At 35.6% G+C, this 16,590-nt stretch overlaps 1 protein-coding gene across 5 annotated transcripts in view; it reads right to left on the minus strand.

Moving 5' to 3' along the window:
- Positions 1-16,590, minus strand: part of NIPBL (NIPBL cohesin loading factor) — a 212,951-nt gene that overhangs the window by 37,064 nt on the left and 159,297 nt on the right. For all 5 annotated transcript variants that reach the window (XM_047766921.1, XM_047766939.1, XM_047766931.1 and 2 more), the window contains 10 exons: positions 16,054-16,186; positions 14,386-14,529; positions 11,587-11,676; positions 9,016-9,230; positions 8,802-8,904; positions 8,081-8,179; positions 7,576-7,722; positions 5,130-5,264; positions 4,127-4,225; positions 3,127-3,180 (listed from right to left, as the gene is read on the minus strand). In XM_047766921.1, the coding sequence (XP_047622877.1) occupies positions 3,127-3,180; positions 4,127-4,225; positions 5,130-5,264; positions 7,576-7,722; positions 8,081-8,179; positions 8,802-8,904; positions 9,016-9,230; positions 11,587-11,676; positions 14,386-14,529; positions 16,054-16,186 (1,219 nt within the window). The remainder of the gene's footprint in view (positions 1-3,126; positions 3,181-4,126; positions 4,226-5,129; positions 5,265-7,575; positions 7,723-8,080; positions 8,180-8,801; positions 8,905-9,015; positions 9,231-11,586; positions 11,677-14,385; positions 14,530-16,053; positions 16,187-16,590) is intronic.

The raw sequence follows: 16,590 nt of genomic DNA on the forward strand, positions 1-16,590 counted from the left end.
CTGCCATTTTGGAAAAACAGCTTGGCAGTTTCTCACCCACCATATGACCCAGCAATCACAATCATAGGAATTTACCCAAGAAAAATGAAAACAACACATCCCCAACAAAAACCTGCACAGAAATATTCACAGCAGCACTATTCATAATACCCAAACTGGAGACAACCGGAAAGTCTACAAATTTGTGAATTAATAAGGAAATTATGACACATCCATACTACTGATAATATCCAGCAACAAAAAGGAATAAAGTATTAATATACCAGCAACATTCTGCTATTTAAAGGATGTCAAACATAAATGATTACACACTGTATGATTCTACTGATATGAAATGCTACAAACAGGACAGCCATAGTGACAAAAAGGGAATGAATCTTAGTGGTTTCCAAGGGCCAGGGAGAGCGAATCAACCTCAAAGAGGAAAAAGGAAGCTTTTAAGAGTGATAGTCTCACACCACTGTAAATAATTATTAAAAATAATCAAACTGTTCACCTAAAATTGGTGAATATTTTTGCATGTAAATTATGTCTTAATAAAATAATTTTGCTTGATTGTTAAAGTATTGCTACATACAGTTTAATCACTAAAAGTATTATTTAAAATAAAAAAGTAAATAGACAAAAGATAGTATACTATTGACATAATCAAAAAATTATTTCAAGATAGAACTTTAAGCTTTTTTTCAAAGTAGACTTTTAATGGTATATCTTAAGTGAGCTATAAATAAAAAGAAATGCAAAAAAAAAAATTAAACTATCCAGTAACCTTACTGTTAATATAACAGAGCAAAGCAAATAGGAAATTATGTTTGTTTCCTTTGGAAGTAAGATTTTTAGCCTAAAGGAAATAAGAAAATCAATGAAGCAGAATCTCATAATCTTAAATTTGAATTAAATACATCAATATATATTCTGATTTATTTTTCTTTTTTCTAAAAAATATGTTTTAGCTCTATCCTCTGAAAAGACCCAAAGCTAAAGATAACCCATCAGCAGGGAATATCCACAGCACCCAGATTATTTCCACTAAAGGGTATTAGGGCTTTCGGAGAAAATGGCTGATATCAGGTTTGGTACAGAAAACATACAAGTTGAATCTGGGGCATCTTGCAGAGACAAAAGTAATCAGGCTACAAAAGAGTAATGAGGTTAGATCAAAAAGATACAAGATTGACTTGAAGGGACTATTACTGGGCAAAGATAGAACAATTTGGGTTTCAAAAAGAATTATGACTGGAATAAATTAACAAAGATAAAAAAATCTTTTAGTTGAGACTGATTTTAAAAAACGAACAAACTCATTATTATGAAAACTCATTCTGAAAACTAAGTAATGAAAAAAAATAAAACATTTCTCCTGTATTTTCTGCACAAACCATAACCAATCTTAACCAAATAATCAGGACAAAATTTCTCTTTAAAGAATTCTAATTGGTATGGAAGAAATAAAATGATTAGAAAAAAATTAGTGTTTTGCAACTTCTAGTGAAAATAATGAATCTAGGCAGTGATCATGTAAAACCAACCCTGAAAAACATTATAACAGAAGTACCAGGCACTCAAAATCATTGAAAATGGGGCAATCAAACATATGTCTCCTGATGTGATGCAACAATATTCAGGATCACCTATAGAATATTCTTGTTTATACTCCTAAAACTGAACTTCAATATTAGTAAACCTCTAGATCTAACTAAGAGTTTACAGAAAAAAATGGTACACAGAGGGAGCAACTTAAAGGACACCAGAAAGAAGAGAGCTATGAAATCTAGGATGTAGAACACTCTATAGGAAAACACTTAAGTGGCATGAACAAAGAAGAGAAGGGTCAACTATTAAAGACCAAGACTTGAAAGCCAAACAACTGCAAATCAACTGTAAAAATACATTTTTGAGACAATCAGGGAAAAGCAAACAATGACTAGGTATTAGATATTAGGAAATAATTTATTACTATTTATTTTGATATAGATGATAATCGTATTCTGGTTATATTTTTTAAAGTCTTCTGTTAGAGACAGATACTAAGGTATTTATGGGTGAAATGATATAAAGTATGGGATTTACTTTAAAAGTACTACATCCAAAAAAAATTTTTTTTAAATGGGGGAGAGATAGAGATAAATATTACAAAAAATGCTAATAATTAAAGAAGCTGGGTGATTGGTCCTCACATCTATTTGAAAATTCTTTTTTTTTTGTCTTTTTGTCTTTTTAGGGCTGCACCTGTGGCATATGGAGGTACCCAGGCCAGGGGTCTAATCAGAGCTGCATCTGCCGGCCTATACCACAGCCATAGCAACACCAGATCCAAGCTGCATCTGTGACCTACACCACAGCTCACGGCAACAATGGACCCTTAACCCACTGAGCAAGACCAGGGATCGAACCTGCAACCTCATGGTTCCTGGTCAGATTCGTTTCCGCTGCGCCATGATGGGAATTCCTATTTGAAAACTCTTAAATAAAAAATTTAGAGGGAGATAAGTATTTTCATTTAAAAAAAATTTTTTTTCTTTGTCTTTTTTAGGGCCACACCCGTGGCATATGGAGGGTCCCAAGCTAGGGGTCTAGTCGGAGGTGTAGCCGTCGGCCTATGCCAGAGCCACAGCAATGCCAGATCCAAGCCGCGTCTGTGACCTACACCACAGCTCATGGCAATGCTGGATCCTTAATCCACTAAGCAAGGCCAGGTATTGAACCTGCAACCTCATGGTTTCTAGTTGGATTTGTTAACCACTGAGCCACCATGGGAACTCCCTATAAATTTTTAAAGAACACTAATTGTGGTTTAATCCTACATTACTATAGGAAATATTATATATATATTCTATATATTTTATAAATGTATTCTACATATTTTATAATATGTCAACAATGTGTATATATTTATAGATCCCATGTCTATCATCTATATTAAAGGGATAAAAAATTATCTTGAAAGATGGAAAGACAGGATATCAGTCAATGACTTAGAAAACTTACTGGTAACAAGCAACTGAACAATTGATTAAATAGGGATATTAATTGAAATACTCAGCCTAATAAATACCTTTTCCCTGTCACAAAGCCAATACTTAACTGACAAAGTTCTTTTAAGTCATAAAATCTAAAAACACTCACGTTTTGAAGGAGTTGCTCAAACCAATCATACCCAGTATCTCTGCATGCTGCAACCTAAGGGGAAATACATACCATGTTAAAGAATTTTATTCTAAAAATATCTTAAAGACATTCAAGAAACTAGTTTAATGTATTTAAATTAAATATGGTATTACATTTTTGAATAATATCTTGAACCAACACACAGAAAAATCTGTGTAAGGTCTAAAACAACAACAATGGAAACGTTTGCTCCATATTTCCTTCTAGATAGAAGATTTAAAGATTAAAGACATCAGTGAAACAGGTCATCTTATAATCCATAATATGAAATTTCTTATGTTCAAAACATGGAAAGTATTCTGGGTCAAAAGAAAATTATAGCTTCTGTGTATAATTAAACATAATGAAACTGATCTGAATTCATGTTTTCTGAAAAAGGTAGAAATTACTATCTCATTTAGGGTTGCCATCCCTGGATTATTGTATCTTTTTTTTCTTTGCTGTTTAGGGCTGCACCCATTGTATATGGAAGTTCCCAGGCTAGCGGATGAATCAGACCTGCAGCTGCCAGCCACAGCCACAGCAAAGTCAGATCTGAGCCACATATGTGACCTATACTACAGCTCATGGCAGTGCCGGATCCTTAACCCACTGAGTGAGGCCAGGGATCGAACGCGCATCAAGACTAGTCAGGTTCATTACTGCTGAGCCACAATGGGAACTCTTATTGTATCTTTTTATTCACGTCTCCTTTCCCTTTTAGTTTTCAATCCTTGGAAGAATCTGGAGAATTTCATTATCAGTGCTTCATTCAGTGGATGCCAATAAGTGGGTCTAGGTAGAGACACCACTCTCATCTACTAGCATCCCTTGACTATCTCCAGAAATATAAAGTAAGGGAAGTAGTACTAAATGTAGAGAATAACCAAACATCTCATCACTGTCTCTCCCTTTGTAAGACGAGGTAGGCCTCAACGAGTTTGCACCCACAGACTACCCTTGTTTCAGTCCCTCTTACCACATCAGTGATATTTAAAATTTTCCTTGTCATTGCTTCTTTGTCATTGTGTGGAGTTGGAGTAAACCAGAGTTTTTGGAATGTTTCATTTACTAATTTCTAGAAGAAAGAAAAATTTCAACCTAATTAACTACAACAAACATGGCAAAATTCTTAATCACAAATTCTCACTAAAGCTCAAGAGAAAACAATAAATAAACAAAACACAAGTTACTGGAATTTTCTGGCACAACTTCTCAGTTTAAGAAAAAAATCACCAATTAATTGATAAAAATTATCTTCTTCAATTTACTGAAGATTTAAAGGGGCAATACTCTGCCTAGAATAGTACTTCTGGATAGTACACACTCAAGTCCTCTTGATCAAACTAAAAAACATCTTTTCTATTTTGGGGGAGAAGTTGTTAAAAAAACCAAAGAGAAACACAGATACAATTGTACATATGCAAATTCACTAACGAATTCTGGATTAAACTTTCAACAAAGTGTTTACTAATTTAGCAAACCAAGCACATGCCATTTGAAAATGAAAATAAATTTAATTCAGTAATAACCTTCCTAATACAATGAAATGTCTACAATGACATTATAACTGCTACACTGGTTGGGTAAGATGAGATTTTATTAATTAACGCAAGACCTATGAATAAAAATATCTATGTCTTTCTCTTGAATTTATAATCTAAAATGTTGATTCATCTATAAAAGTTTTTTTTTTTAAATGGCCACACCCATGGCATATGGAAGTTCTGGGCCAGGGATCAAATCTGAACTGCAACAACAACCTATGCTGCAGCTGCAGCACACCAGGTCCTTAACCCACTGTGCCGGGGACTGAACCCACGCTGTCACAGAGACAATGCCGGAGCCTTAACTTGCTGTGCGCCAGCAGGAACTCCTGATAGTTTTTATATATGTAAATTAACAAAATTTGTATAAAATAATCAATTACTTAAAACATCAATGAAAAATGAATTTTAAAGGAATTAACTTTTTAATCTTACCTTAATGCCCTCTTCATCATTCACTCTGCGAATCATTTTTACACACATTTCTGTAATTTTTGGAAATGTTGGTTGTTCAATACAGATGTCTCTTAGAATCTTTATTACCCTTTTTCTGACACTGATACCAGTATCCTAAGAACAGAAAGGTATTTTATTTTATTTTATTTTTTATTTTTTTGTCTTTTTGCCATTTCTTGGGCCGCTCCCACGGCATATGGAGGTTCCCAGGCTAGGGGGCGAATCGGAGCTGTAGCTGCCAGCCTACACCAGAGCCACAGCAATGCGGGATCCAAGCCGCGTCTGCAACCTACACTACAGCTCATGGCAATGCCGGATCGTTAACCCACTGAGCAAGGCCAGGGACTGAACCCGCAACCTCACGGTTCCTAGTTGGATTCGTTAACCACTGAGCCGCGACAGGAACTGCACAGAAAGGTATTTTAAATGTCAGAAAAATTGAGATGCCTAGATGTATGAAATTTGATAAAATGAAATTAGGAAAACACAAACAGTATATAGTCTATTTATTAACATGACAAACCTGGTCTATATGTTTTTTTATATGCTCTTTTATTAATGTTACGATAAATGTGTTGTTTTATTATGCTGTCTTTGCTTTTAAAATATAATATCCAATACTTGAAAAAAGAATAAATACAACTGAATACAAGACTGGAGTATAAATTTGTCAAAATTAAGTGAGATAACAAACATGAAACTGTTAGGACACTTAAAATAGCATATTAAGTATTTTTAACAAAATACTTTAAATTTTAACAAAAATTTTTAACAAAAATGTTTAACCTAAATCTTTCAAACCACTTTCACTATCTTATGATTTATAATAAATATAAGAAGCAAAGGAATAAATTAAATGCAACAAATCTATGAGGAAACAAAACTGGCCTGTTCTTTTTAAATTAGTCAATGTCATGGGGGAAGTGTATAAAAGAGAGTTAGAGAATACTCTAAGTAAGAGATGACATACTGTGGCAGACACATGGGTGTTCACTGTTCTGTTTTTCTTTAACTTCACAAATTTTCATAATTAAAGCATTTTAAAAATAAATAAAAAAGCATGGACAATTGTGAAAATTATTTCCACTATTCAGTCTGGCAATCCTGAACATATTTTTATGATATATTGCTAAGGCAGATGCTGTCAAGAGTTCATTATATCTGAAAATCCTATTGATTTTGCCCTTAACTCTTGAAAAGACTGAAGCACCGAAAGGGAAAAAATTCTTTCATTTCTTCCTTAAATTTGTTTCCAACAAGATTTTATACTAGCTGAAGATGAAATTATCTATACTCAGCCCCACAGTATTCTGATACTGTGCTAAAGGTGATAAACTCATTCGTGAATACTCAATCTTGTACCTAACGCAGCTCTGCTCAATTACAGAAGTCGGTATGCCTGAAGTTGCAGTGAGTGGTATGGTGAGTCTACAGATACTGTGAAATGCCCATGTTTCCTTTCACTTTCCAGGGAAATACTTAAGGGCCAGAGAATTCAATGATATAGGAAAAAAAAAAATCTTAGAATAGTTTTTTTTGGTCTTTTTAGGGCCGTACCCATGGCACATGGAGGTTCCAGGCTAGGGGTTGAATTGGAGCCACAGCTGCCAGCCTACACCACAGCCACAGCAATGCAGGATCCAAGCCATGTCTGCGACCTACACCACAGCTCACAACAATGCTGGATCCTGAACCCACTGAGCGAGGACAGGGATCGAACCCATAACCTCATGGATGCTAGTCGGGTTTGCTAACCGCTGAACCACGATGGGAACTCCAGAATAGTATTTCTTAAGTTTGCTCTTAAGACTCAAATGACTTTCCTGTTTAACTTGCAGGTATCTGAGCTTGTGATGAGTCAGCATTTTTGGGGGGCCATGCCAACAACATATAAAAATTCCTGGGCCAGGGATCAAACCCATGTTATAGCAGTGACCCAAGCTGCTGCAGTGACAACGCTGAATCCTTAATCCACTGCACTCCCATAATTCAGCTTTAAGGAAATATGCAGATACACATAATGACCACAGATATTGCCAGACAACAAAGTTCTAACCTAAGTCTCATTGAAATAACTCTTCCTGTTTATATACATACATATATATTATAATTACTCTAGATTTCTGTCCAAAATTTTTAACTACACCATGTAGCTCCTATCATTTATTCACTGTAAACTGGCATAATCAAAAAGCAATAGTAACCTGGAAAAATAACCTAATTTTTGCCAAATTTTTTTTTGTGATACTGAGCAGCCCTCCTCTTGAAAGATGTCCTTCATTAGAAGGTTGCTATAGTTCATAGATTATGCAATAGAAACATAATAAGATATTTACTTTTCTAGCTTAAAATAAAAAAAGAACTAATACTATGAAGGCACAATTCACAAATTACAAAAAAAAGACAAATGACAAAACAAGCATACCAATATTCTTTCAATCAGCATATCATAATACTGCTCAGCAAGCTGAGGTCGACAAAGGACAAATCGTCCTAGTAATTCGACTGCTGCTTCCCGGACACTGGTGGAATTATCCATCAATCGACCATGAACTCCTCGCTGCATATCCAGCTAAAGAAAAATAAATATATGTATATATTTTTTTGCTTTTTAGGGCTACACCCGGGGTATATGGAGGTTCCCAGGCCAGGGGTCCAATTGGAGCCACAACTGTTGGCCTACGCCACAGCCACAGCCACTTGGGATCTGAGCCACGTCTGCAACCTATACCACAGCTCATGGCAATGCCGGATCCTTAATCCACTGAGCAGGACCAGGGATCGAGCCTGTATCCTCATGGATACTAGCTGGAATTGTTTCTGCTGAGCCACAGAGGGAACTTCCAAGAAAATATAATTTATACTAAGTAGAGCTAGTGTTTTAATTTGAATAGAAAACTCAAATAAAAAAGATTCATTTTTCTCTTTACCCTTGCTAGAATACTGGGGTCTACAGCAACAACCTCAGATAAACACTTCATGGCTTTTGTTCGAACGGCAATTGCATTTTCACCAAGAACTCGAAGAATCTGCCAAGCAAACATTGATATTTTCATAATTTTTAGAGCATATAAAATTTAACAAAATACAGAAAGAAAACATGAAAAAAACTTAAACATGGTATTTACTTTCCTTTAATTTTTATTTAAGTGTGTAAAAGATCTGTTATCTCACTGATCCAGAGTTTTACATTAAAGGTCAATACACATTAGGTATATGTTCTTCATTTGAGGGCCTTTCCTTTATCCTAGTATTCTCAATTAACCTGTTTTCTTATTGCTATGCTTCATTTGCAAGAACCTGTAGCCCCAATGAAACATTCCTATGTGTAACTTTAATCAAGGATGTTTAGTATCACTTAAATAACTTGGTAATTGAATAACATTTTTATAACATCAATCACTCTATCTATACCATCACTCTACCTGTATCATACAGATACATATCCTTTTATCTGTAAAACAAGAATCAACAGGTAAAGGCATGCAGAAAGAAGATAATTTAAAAAGTATGGAACACAGAAACAAATGCTACTTTCGTGGATTTTAAAAATATCTGTTCTCAACAAATGAACAGACATCATACAGAAACACAAGGAATCAGAATTAGAAAAATCAGTATCATTATATAAGGAATGTTGGTCCACTTTACCTGTGTCAAATAAATATCAAAGCTCTGGGCAAACGGCCTCATAGAGGCCAAGTATCGCACAATCAAACAAGCATCATCATAATCCACAGTATCAGAGTTCATCCTGCAACAACAAGTTGTTACAACTTACTTTATTTAGTTTTTTTGTAAAGTAGTTAAATACATATCAAAGAGATAACTGAAAAAGTGGAGATGTTTTCTCTTTGGCTCTTACTTTAATGTGCTGAACTGAGAAGGTGTAGTTTTAACAATGCTTCTAAGAAACTTTTTCCGGCTTTCAGCTCGATGCATAATTTGACCAGTTGTCTCAACTTCCTTTGCATGGTGTGTTCCTTCAGATGATTCTTCATCTTTTTGTGATTTCATTGCTTTTTCTGTTTCCAGTGTTGTATCACGGAACCACTGGGCTATATAGAATTTACGAGAAAACTGAAAAGAAATTAGTTAAGACTTGAGTTTTATGAAATTAAAATTTTCAACCCAATGATAAAGTGCTTACAATTAGGAATACAAATATCCAAGTTTATTTTTTAAAAACCTTCATCAAATGAAAACGGATCTTTTAAGGAGTTCTCGTCCTGACACAGAGGATTAAGAATCTGACTGCAGGAGGTCCTGCTGTGGTGCAGGAGAAACAAATACGACCATAATCCAGGGGGGGTGCCGGTTCAATCCCTGGCCTCACTCAGTGGGTTGGGGATCTGGTGTTGCCATGAGCTGCATGTAGGTCGCAGACATGGCTTGGATTCTGCATTTCTGTGGCTGTGGTGTAGGCCAGCAGCTATAGCTCAGATTCAACCTCTAGACTGGAAATTTCCATATGCTGCAGGTGCAACCCTAAAAATAAGAAGCAAAAGAAAAAAAAAAAAGAATCCAACTGAAGCAGCTTGGGCTGCTGCAGGGGCATGGGTTCGATCCCCAGCCTGGCACAGTGGGTTAAAAGGTTTTGGAATTACTGCGGCTGTGGCAGAGGTTTTAGCTGTGGCTTGGATTCAATCCCTGGCCTGGGAACTTCCATATGCTGCAGGTGAGGCTGTAAAAAACAAAACATAAAATGGATTTTAAGAAAGCTGGAACATTTAAAATATCTAAATCATTGAAAACTTTTCACTCTGTCCTAACAGTTATTTTAAAATGTCAAAAGGTAATTTGAAGGAGTTCCCGTCGTGGCGCAGTGGTTAACGAATCTGACTAGGAACCATGAGATTGCAGGTTCGGTCCCTGCCCTTGCTCAGTGGGTTAACGATCCGGCATTGCCGTGAGCTGTGGTGTAGGTTGCAGACGCAGCTCGGATCCCACGTTGCTATGGCTTTGGCGTAGGCCGGTGGCTACAGCTCCGATTCGACCCCTAGCCTGGGAACCTCCATATGCTGCGGGAGCGGCCCAAGAAATAGCAAAAAGCCAAAAAGCCAAAAAAAAAAAAGTAATTTGATTAAGGAGTTCCCATGGTGGCTCAGTAGCGAAGAACCCAACTAGTATCCATGAGGACATGGGTTCAATCCTTGGCCTTGCTCAGTGGGTTAAGGATCTGGCATTGCTGTGAGCTGCGGCGTAGACCGACAGCTATAGCTCTGATTCAACCCCTAGCCTAGAAACTTCTATATGCCCTGGGTGGGGCCCTAAAAAGACCAAAAAAAAGAGATAATTTTATAAACACAATTGTATTAAGTCTATATTATTACTATCAACTACTAAACTAATTAGGACATTATCTTATGAGTCATTAAATTTAGAGAGCTAATGGGTCAACTAGAAAAGTTACAGTAAAGGGATAAAATGCTGAAGCTAAAAGACTCCAGTTAATTCCAAAATTTCATCTTACCTCTTCAAGAAATACATAGCCAATTTACTGAAATATATATGAACACTGAGGCACCCCTATAATCTTTCTTTTAATTTGCTGCTTTTTTTCATTTTTATTGTGAAATGACATACATCACTGTATAATTTGTACCTTTCCATAAAGAAAGAAAACCTACAGTAGTGGGCTTAACAACTTACTTATCTCCAACTTCTTTAGACTGCATATCCCATCAGTTAAAAAAAAATGAAAAAGTATCCCAATATATGCACATTGTTCCATAAAATAGTGTATAAATTTTACATATAAACTTAGTATACTAAAATTTTGGATACCCAACACAGTACACATAAAAATAGAATTAAGGATTTGAAAATAAATATACATAAAAATTCTAGTAGTTTCTTTCTTTTCTTTTAGGGCTGCACCTGTGGCATATGGAGGTTCCCAGGCCAGGTGTCCAATTGGAGCTGTAGCCACTGGCCTACACCACAGTCACGGCAACACCAGATTCAAGCTGCATCTGCAACCTATACCACATATTATGGCAATGCACTGGATCCTTAACCCACTGAGCAAGGCCAAGGATTGAACCGCATCCTCATGGATACTAGTCAGATTCGTTTCCACTAAGCCACAACAGGAAATTCCTAATAGTTTCTTTATTTATAGGCAAATAGATCATCTTATGTTCTACCTGGGCCAATGATCTAGCCTAGTCTCAACGATAACCTAGGGAAAGATTCCCAAATAATTCCTGTGTCACACAATTTTAATAGACTACAATGTCCATATCAGAATTTAATTTAAGACAAATCAATCCATAATCATTCTTTTCTGTTTAGACTATCAAGTATCCTTGTTTCAAAAATAAACATTCCTACACAACTTTTCTCTACATAGTACTTCCCAATTTTCTTTCAGACCCAATTTTAAAAAACATGTGGACTCTCCAAAAATAAAAAAGGAGAAATAGAATCCTACCACTAGGGAAGGATCAGTCTCAGTGTTTTCATCCAAGTAATCAAGCAATGCTTTTTGCAATTGCTGGATTTCATCTTCTCCTCCTGAAACCTACAAAAGAAACCAAGTAAGAACAAAATAAGATATTACTAATGTAGTTTAATAAATCATCCAGTTGTAAAAAAAAAACCTGATAAATGATAAAAATGAAATATAAATACAGCAATTAAAAGGAAGAAAGAAAAGAATACTATTTTTCAAAAACATATTACACATTGACAGATGAGGTGTGCCTTTATTTTTGCGAACTACATATTATCTTTCCTTGAAGAAGCTCATAGGTAGCTGACATAATAATTATTAGAACAATGCATAAAGCTTCAGAGAGAGAAATGTCCTAGCATTGGTTTTCTGTTTGGTAAAAGAGACAACTCCAAACTTTTAATCTAATAAATGGAAACTTTTATTATCTGTATTATTATATTTTATTGGTGTCTCTGGGAAATGCAAGGGAATTTTTTTGTAGTTAATATAAATTTTTTTTGTAGTACTTTAGGCATCAGTGGCAGGGTCTGGAGAAGGGGCAGCAGGCACCCATGTCAGCCCGTGAAGGTGGCAAGAAGAAGCCCCTGAAGCAGTCCAAGGAAATGGACAAGGAAGATAAGGCATTCAAGAAGAAACAGAAGGAAGAGCAGAAGAAAATCAAGGAGCTAAAAATGAAGACCTCAGGGATATAAATACCCTCTGGCCACAGGTGGAATTAAGAAATCTGGCAAAAAGTAAGCTGTTCCTTGTGCCTGAGGCAACGATGATCCTTAATTCCAGTCCTGTTTAAACATCTGGATGCTTGCATAACATCTATTGCTGTCTTTTTTTTTTTTTTTTTAAGGGCCACACTTGTGGCATTTGGTAGTTCCCCAGCTGGGGTCAAATCAGAGCTGAAGCTGCCAGCCTACTCCACAGCCACAGCAATGCCTGATCTAAGCTGTGTCTGTGACCTACAATGCAGCTCATGGCAACACCAGATCCTTAACCTACTGAGTGCAGTCAGGGATCAAGCCTGCATCCTCATGGATACTAGTTGGGTTTGTTACCACTAAGCCACAAAAGGAACTCCTGAAGTGTTGTCTTGGAACCTACTGTACATTTAAGAACAAACTTTTGTTTAAAAAAAAATACTTTATTTCATGTAGGACATTAAATAAACAGTAGGTATATTTGAGCTGTTTTGAGCTATTCTCTTGCTCTGGAATCAGAAAGGGACTGAATCTTTAGGTCCTGTCAATAACAATTCGGAGCCAGAAATTAACTCTGAGTTGACATTCATGTCTACAGCTTATATTCTGGTTTTAACACCTGAAATGCCAAATATGTAGTTTAGAATATATTTAAATAGAAAACAAAGATTAGAATAACCTTATATTCTTGGGGTACGGTGAAATGGATACATTTATAAATTAGTTATAGCACCGTAAACTAGTACACTATTAAGTTCCAAAAGCAACTTGGAAGTGTGTCATGAGTCATAAAAACATTTACCAATGACTGCTCCTCTTGAGTTTTACAGTAGACAATCTACATGCCACATGTGGCAAATAAGAGGTCCTAGACCTACTCACAGAAATGCTGAAAATCATCTAGCACTTAAATCACCATTCTTCAATGAAAAGAATCAGTAGTACCTGGAGAAATGGCTGATTCCAGGAAAAGAAAGTAAAAGATGAGCCTGAACCATCTTACTGTGCCACAAAGTAAGACACTCCTCAAGGAAAGATGGGAAGATACCAAAAAGATACAAAAGGGAGCTTAAAGGGGTTCTCACTGGTTAAGTATAGGTCTGTCTGAGCACTACAATAATGACAGCAACAAGTGATAACCTCTACAAACAACAGGAATGGTAGTATTCCATTAGGAGACAGTATTAATGGTAATCTCTCCCTTTTAATAGCTATACTGTGGATATTAAAGTGAGCATTCTTGTTTGTAGAAAATACAGAGAAAGCAGTAGTTCTCAAACTTCAAGATTCAATAGAATCATCTGGAGGGTTTGTTAAACCAGACTGCTGGTCCCTACTCCCAGAGTTTTTCATTCAGTAATTACAGAGTCCTGAGAATTTGCATTTCTACCAAGTTCCTACACGAATGTTAATGTTGGTATTGCTTATCCAGGGAATCACACTTTGAAATTTAGGGGTAATGGGGCATCCTGTCTGCTCCAGCGGTTCAGAAGAAAATAAACATGCATATAAAGATACACATGCATATATATTTAGACAAAGAATGATAAAGCAAATGTCAACCATTAAGGAATCTGGGTTAAAGATTTATGGGAGCTTTCTGCACTATTATAATTTTTCTGTAAGTTTAAAATTATTTCAAAATACAAAGTATAGTTTAAAAAAATCAAGGTGTTTGTAATGGCCAGCATGGATATAGTTAGGAACAAAAATAAAAATGCAGACAGAAAATGAAAAAGTTGTATATGGTAGGATTAGTGATCATTTACCTTTCAGTTTTCTTAAGTAACTTTTAGTATAACCTCACCTATAGTTAAACTTATTACTTTAAACCAAATAGAAAATAGTATCATTCATAACAGTAGTTTACAAAAAGAAGGATTTATATATATCATTTAAAAGTTCCTGTTAGACACTATTCACCCTAAGGTATAAATTTTCTCTGTGAGGTTTTTGAAAACACATACTTTTAGAAGATCTTATTTTGAATCTACAAAGTGAAACGCAACACTAACATAAGAACATCTAAAGCAAGTACTTAACTATTATTTATACCCAGAATTAAAATTCGTGATCTCAATACCTGTTTCAAAATTCGTTCTATAGACCCTTGATCCATTTTGCTTGTAACAGCATCTTTCCTCAGTCGTGCAGCAACAGTTCCAAGGTAATCCAGAGATGCCACTCTTAAAGCCATCTCTGTTGACTTGTTACTGAATTGATGAACCTACACATGAAAAATATTTTGTTTTAACTTAATCAGTTTATAATATATTTTAAATAGCAATTTATCATATAAACTCCAAATCTGTGTTGTAGTATTTGAAATTTAAACATTTTTTGTCCCTTGTGATATTGTACCACAAAATAACTGTCTTTTAAGTTTCTGGGAGTACCCGTCATGGCTCAGCAGTTAACGAACCTGACTAGCATCCATAAGGACGAGGGTTTGATCCCTGGCCTTGCTCAGTGGGTTAAGGATCAGTCATTGCCATGAGCTGTGGTGTAGGTCACAGATAAAGCTTGGATCCCACATTGCTGTAGTTATGGTATAGGCCAGCAGCTACAGCTCTGACTGGACTCCTAGCCTGGGAACCTCCACATGCTGCGAGTGTGGCCCTAAAAGACAAACAAAACAAAACCCAAAAAAACCCACAAGTTTCTGGAATTTTAACATTTTCATAAAAAAAAATTAAAAAAAAATTTTTTTTCTTTTTACAGCCACACCTATAGCACAAGGAAGTTCCCAGGCCAAGGGTCAAATTGGAGCTGCAACTGCAGCCTATGCCACAGCCACAGCAACACTGGATCCAAGCTGCATAAGCAACCTATGCCAGATCCTTAACCCCTTGAGCGAGGCCAAGGATTGAACTTGCACTTCTCATGGAGACAATGTTGAATCCTTAACCTGATGAGCCACAATCAGAACACCCTTTTTTAATTTTATGACTGCACCCAGAGCACATGGAATTCCTAGACCAGGGATCAAATCTAAGCCATAGCTGTGGCAATGCTAGATCCTTTAACCCACTGCACCAGGCTATGGATCATACCCACACCTCTCAAGCGACCTGAGCCACTGCAGTCAGATTCTTAACCCACTGCATGATGGTGGGAACTCCCACAGTCACTTTTGTTAAATGTAGGCTCAACTATATAAAATGGGATTATTACTGAGTAGGAATTTCTTAGGCTGGAATTCTGATGCCTATGAAAAGTTATTTTGGTTTCAGAACAGTATTAGAACATTTTCCAGCTGACAGAAAAGTCCCTAAAATTTCGTAACAATTGCTCAAGTCCAAATGTAGTTTAAAAAGAAAATTACAATAGTATTTCTTTGCATTTCCCTAATACATGTAAAATATTACATGAGGTCTAAAATGTGTCATTATTCTTAGAAATACTCTTAAAGATGACAGAGTTCACATTAATCAGTTTCATGCCTTGAAATGAATTAACTACAGTAACTTACATCTGTGTTGAGATGTTCTTAACTAACAATAACACCTCCAAACAAAAAAAAATTTTTTTAAAGCACTATTATCTTATGAAAACACTAAAAGTCACAACATTTCAAGGTTTTTTACAAGGTACTAACAGTATTGTGTATAGTTATGCACATGCAAAAATAGAGATGCAATGGTCATGTTTCCTTACACATTTTTAAAGAATTCATCATCTGTGAATCAGAGTACATCCTCATTATGTTGTCTTCTAGTAATCTAATAATCTTTAAATGCTATACTCTTACCAACAGTCTCCCTAACAAACTAAGGAGTAGTTCAGCAGCTGGCCATTCAGGCTTATTGACTGTTGAAAGAAGGTCTTGAACAAAATTTTCAAATAGGGGTCTGTAATCTTCTTCACCTTGCTTACTACCACATCTGTTCAAAGATAAACAATGAAAAGGCTGTGAATTTAGGTGACATGTCCACCAAAATGACTGAAATTTTGTTAAATGAGTTTTCTTTTCTCTAAACATGGTATAAGAAAGTACAGTAAATAAAATATGGTTCAAAATGAACCTATTTCTCAAACAATTTTTTTTCTCCAACTACAGGGATTCAATTATTAACTATTAGTAACATCAGTTTATAGCAAGTATAAGACATTTTAAATAATGACCATTTTTTCTATGAGATTATTATAAATTCTTATGAAAGCTAAGTAAACCTCTCTCCACAAACTTTCCTATTAAATTAGTATGTCACAAAATTCACTGAAGAAATTACAGAATTTTAATCCTGTACTTTAACTTCTGGAGTCCAACATACAATCAAGTTCATAA

Source organism: Phacochoerus africanus, chromosome 1, assembly GCF_016906955.1.
Source record: "Phacochoerus africanus isolate WHEZ1 chromosome 1, ROS_Pafr_v1, whole genome shotgun sequence".
Lineage (NCBI taxonomy): Eukaryota > Metazoa > Chordata > Mammalia > Artiodactyla > Suidae > Phacochoerus > Phacochoerus africanus.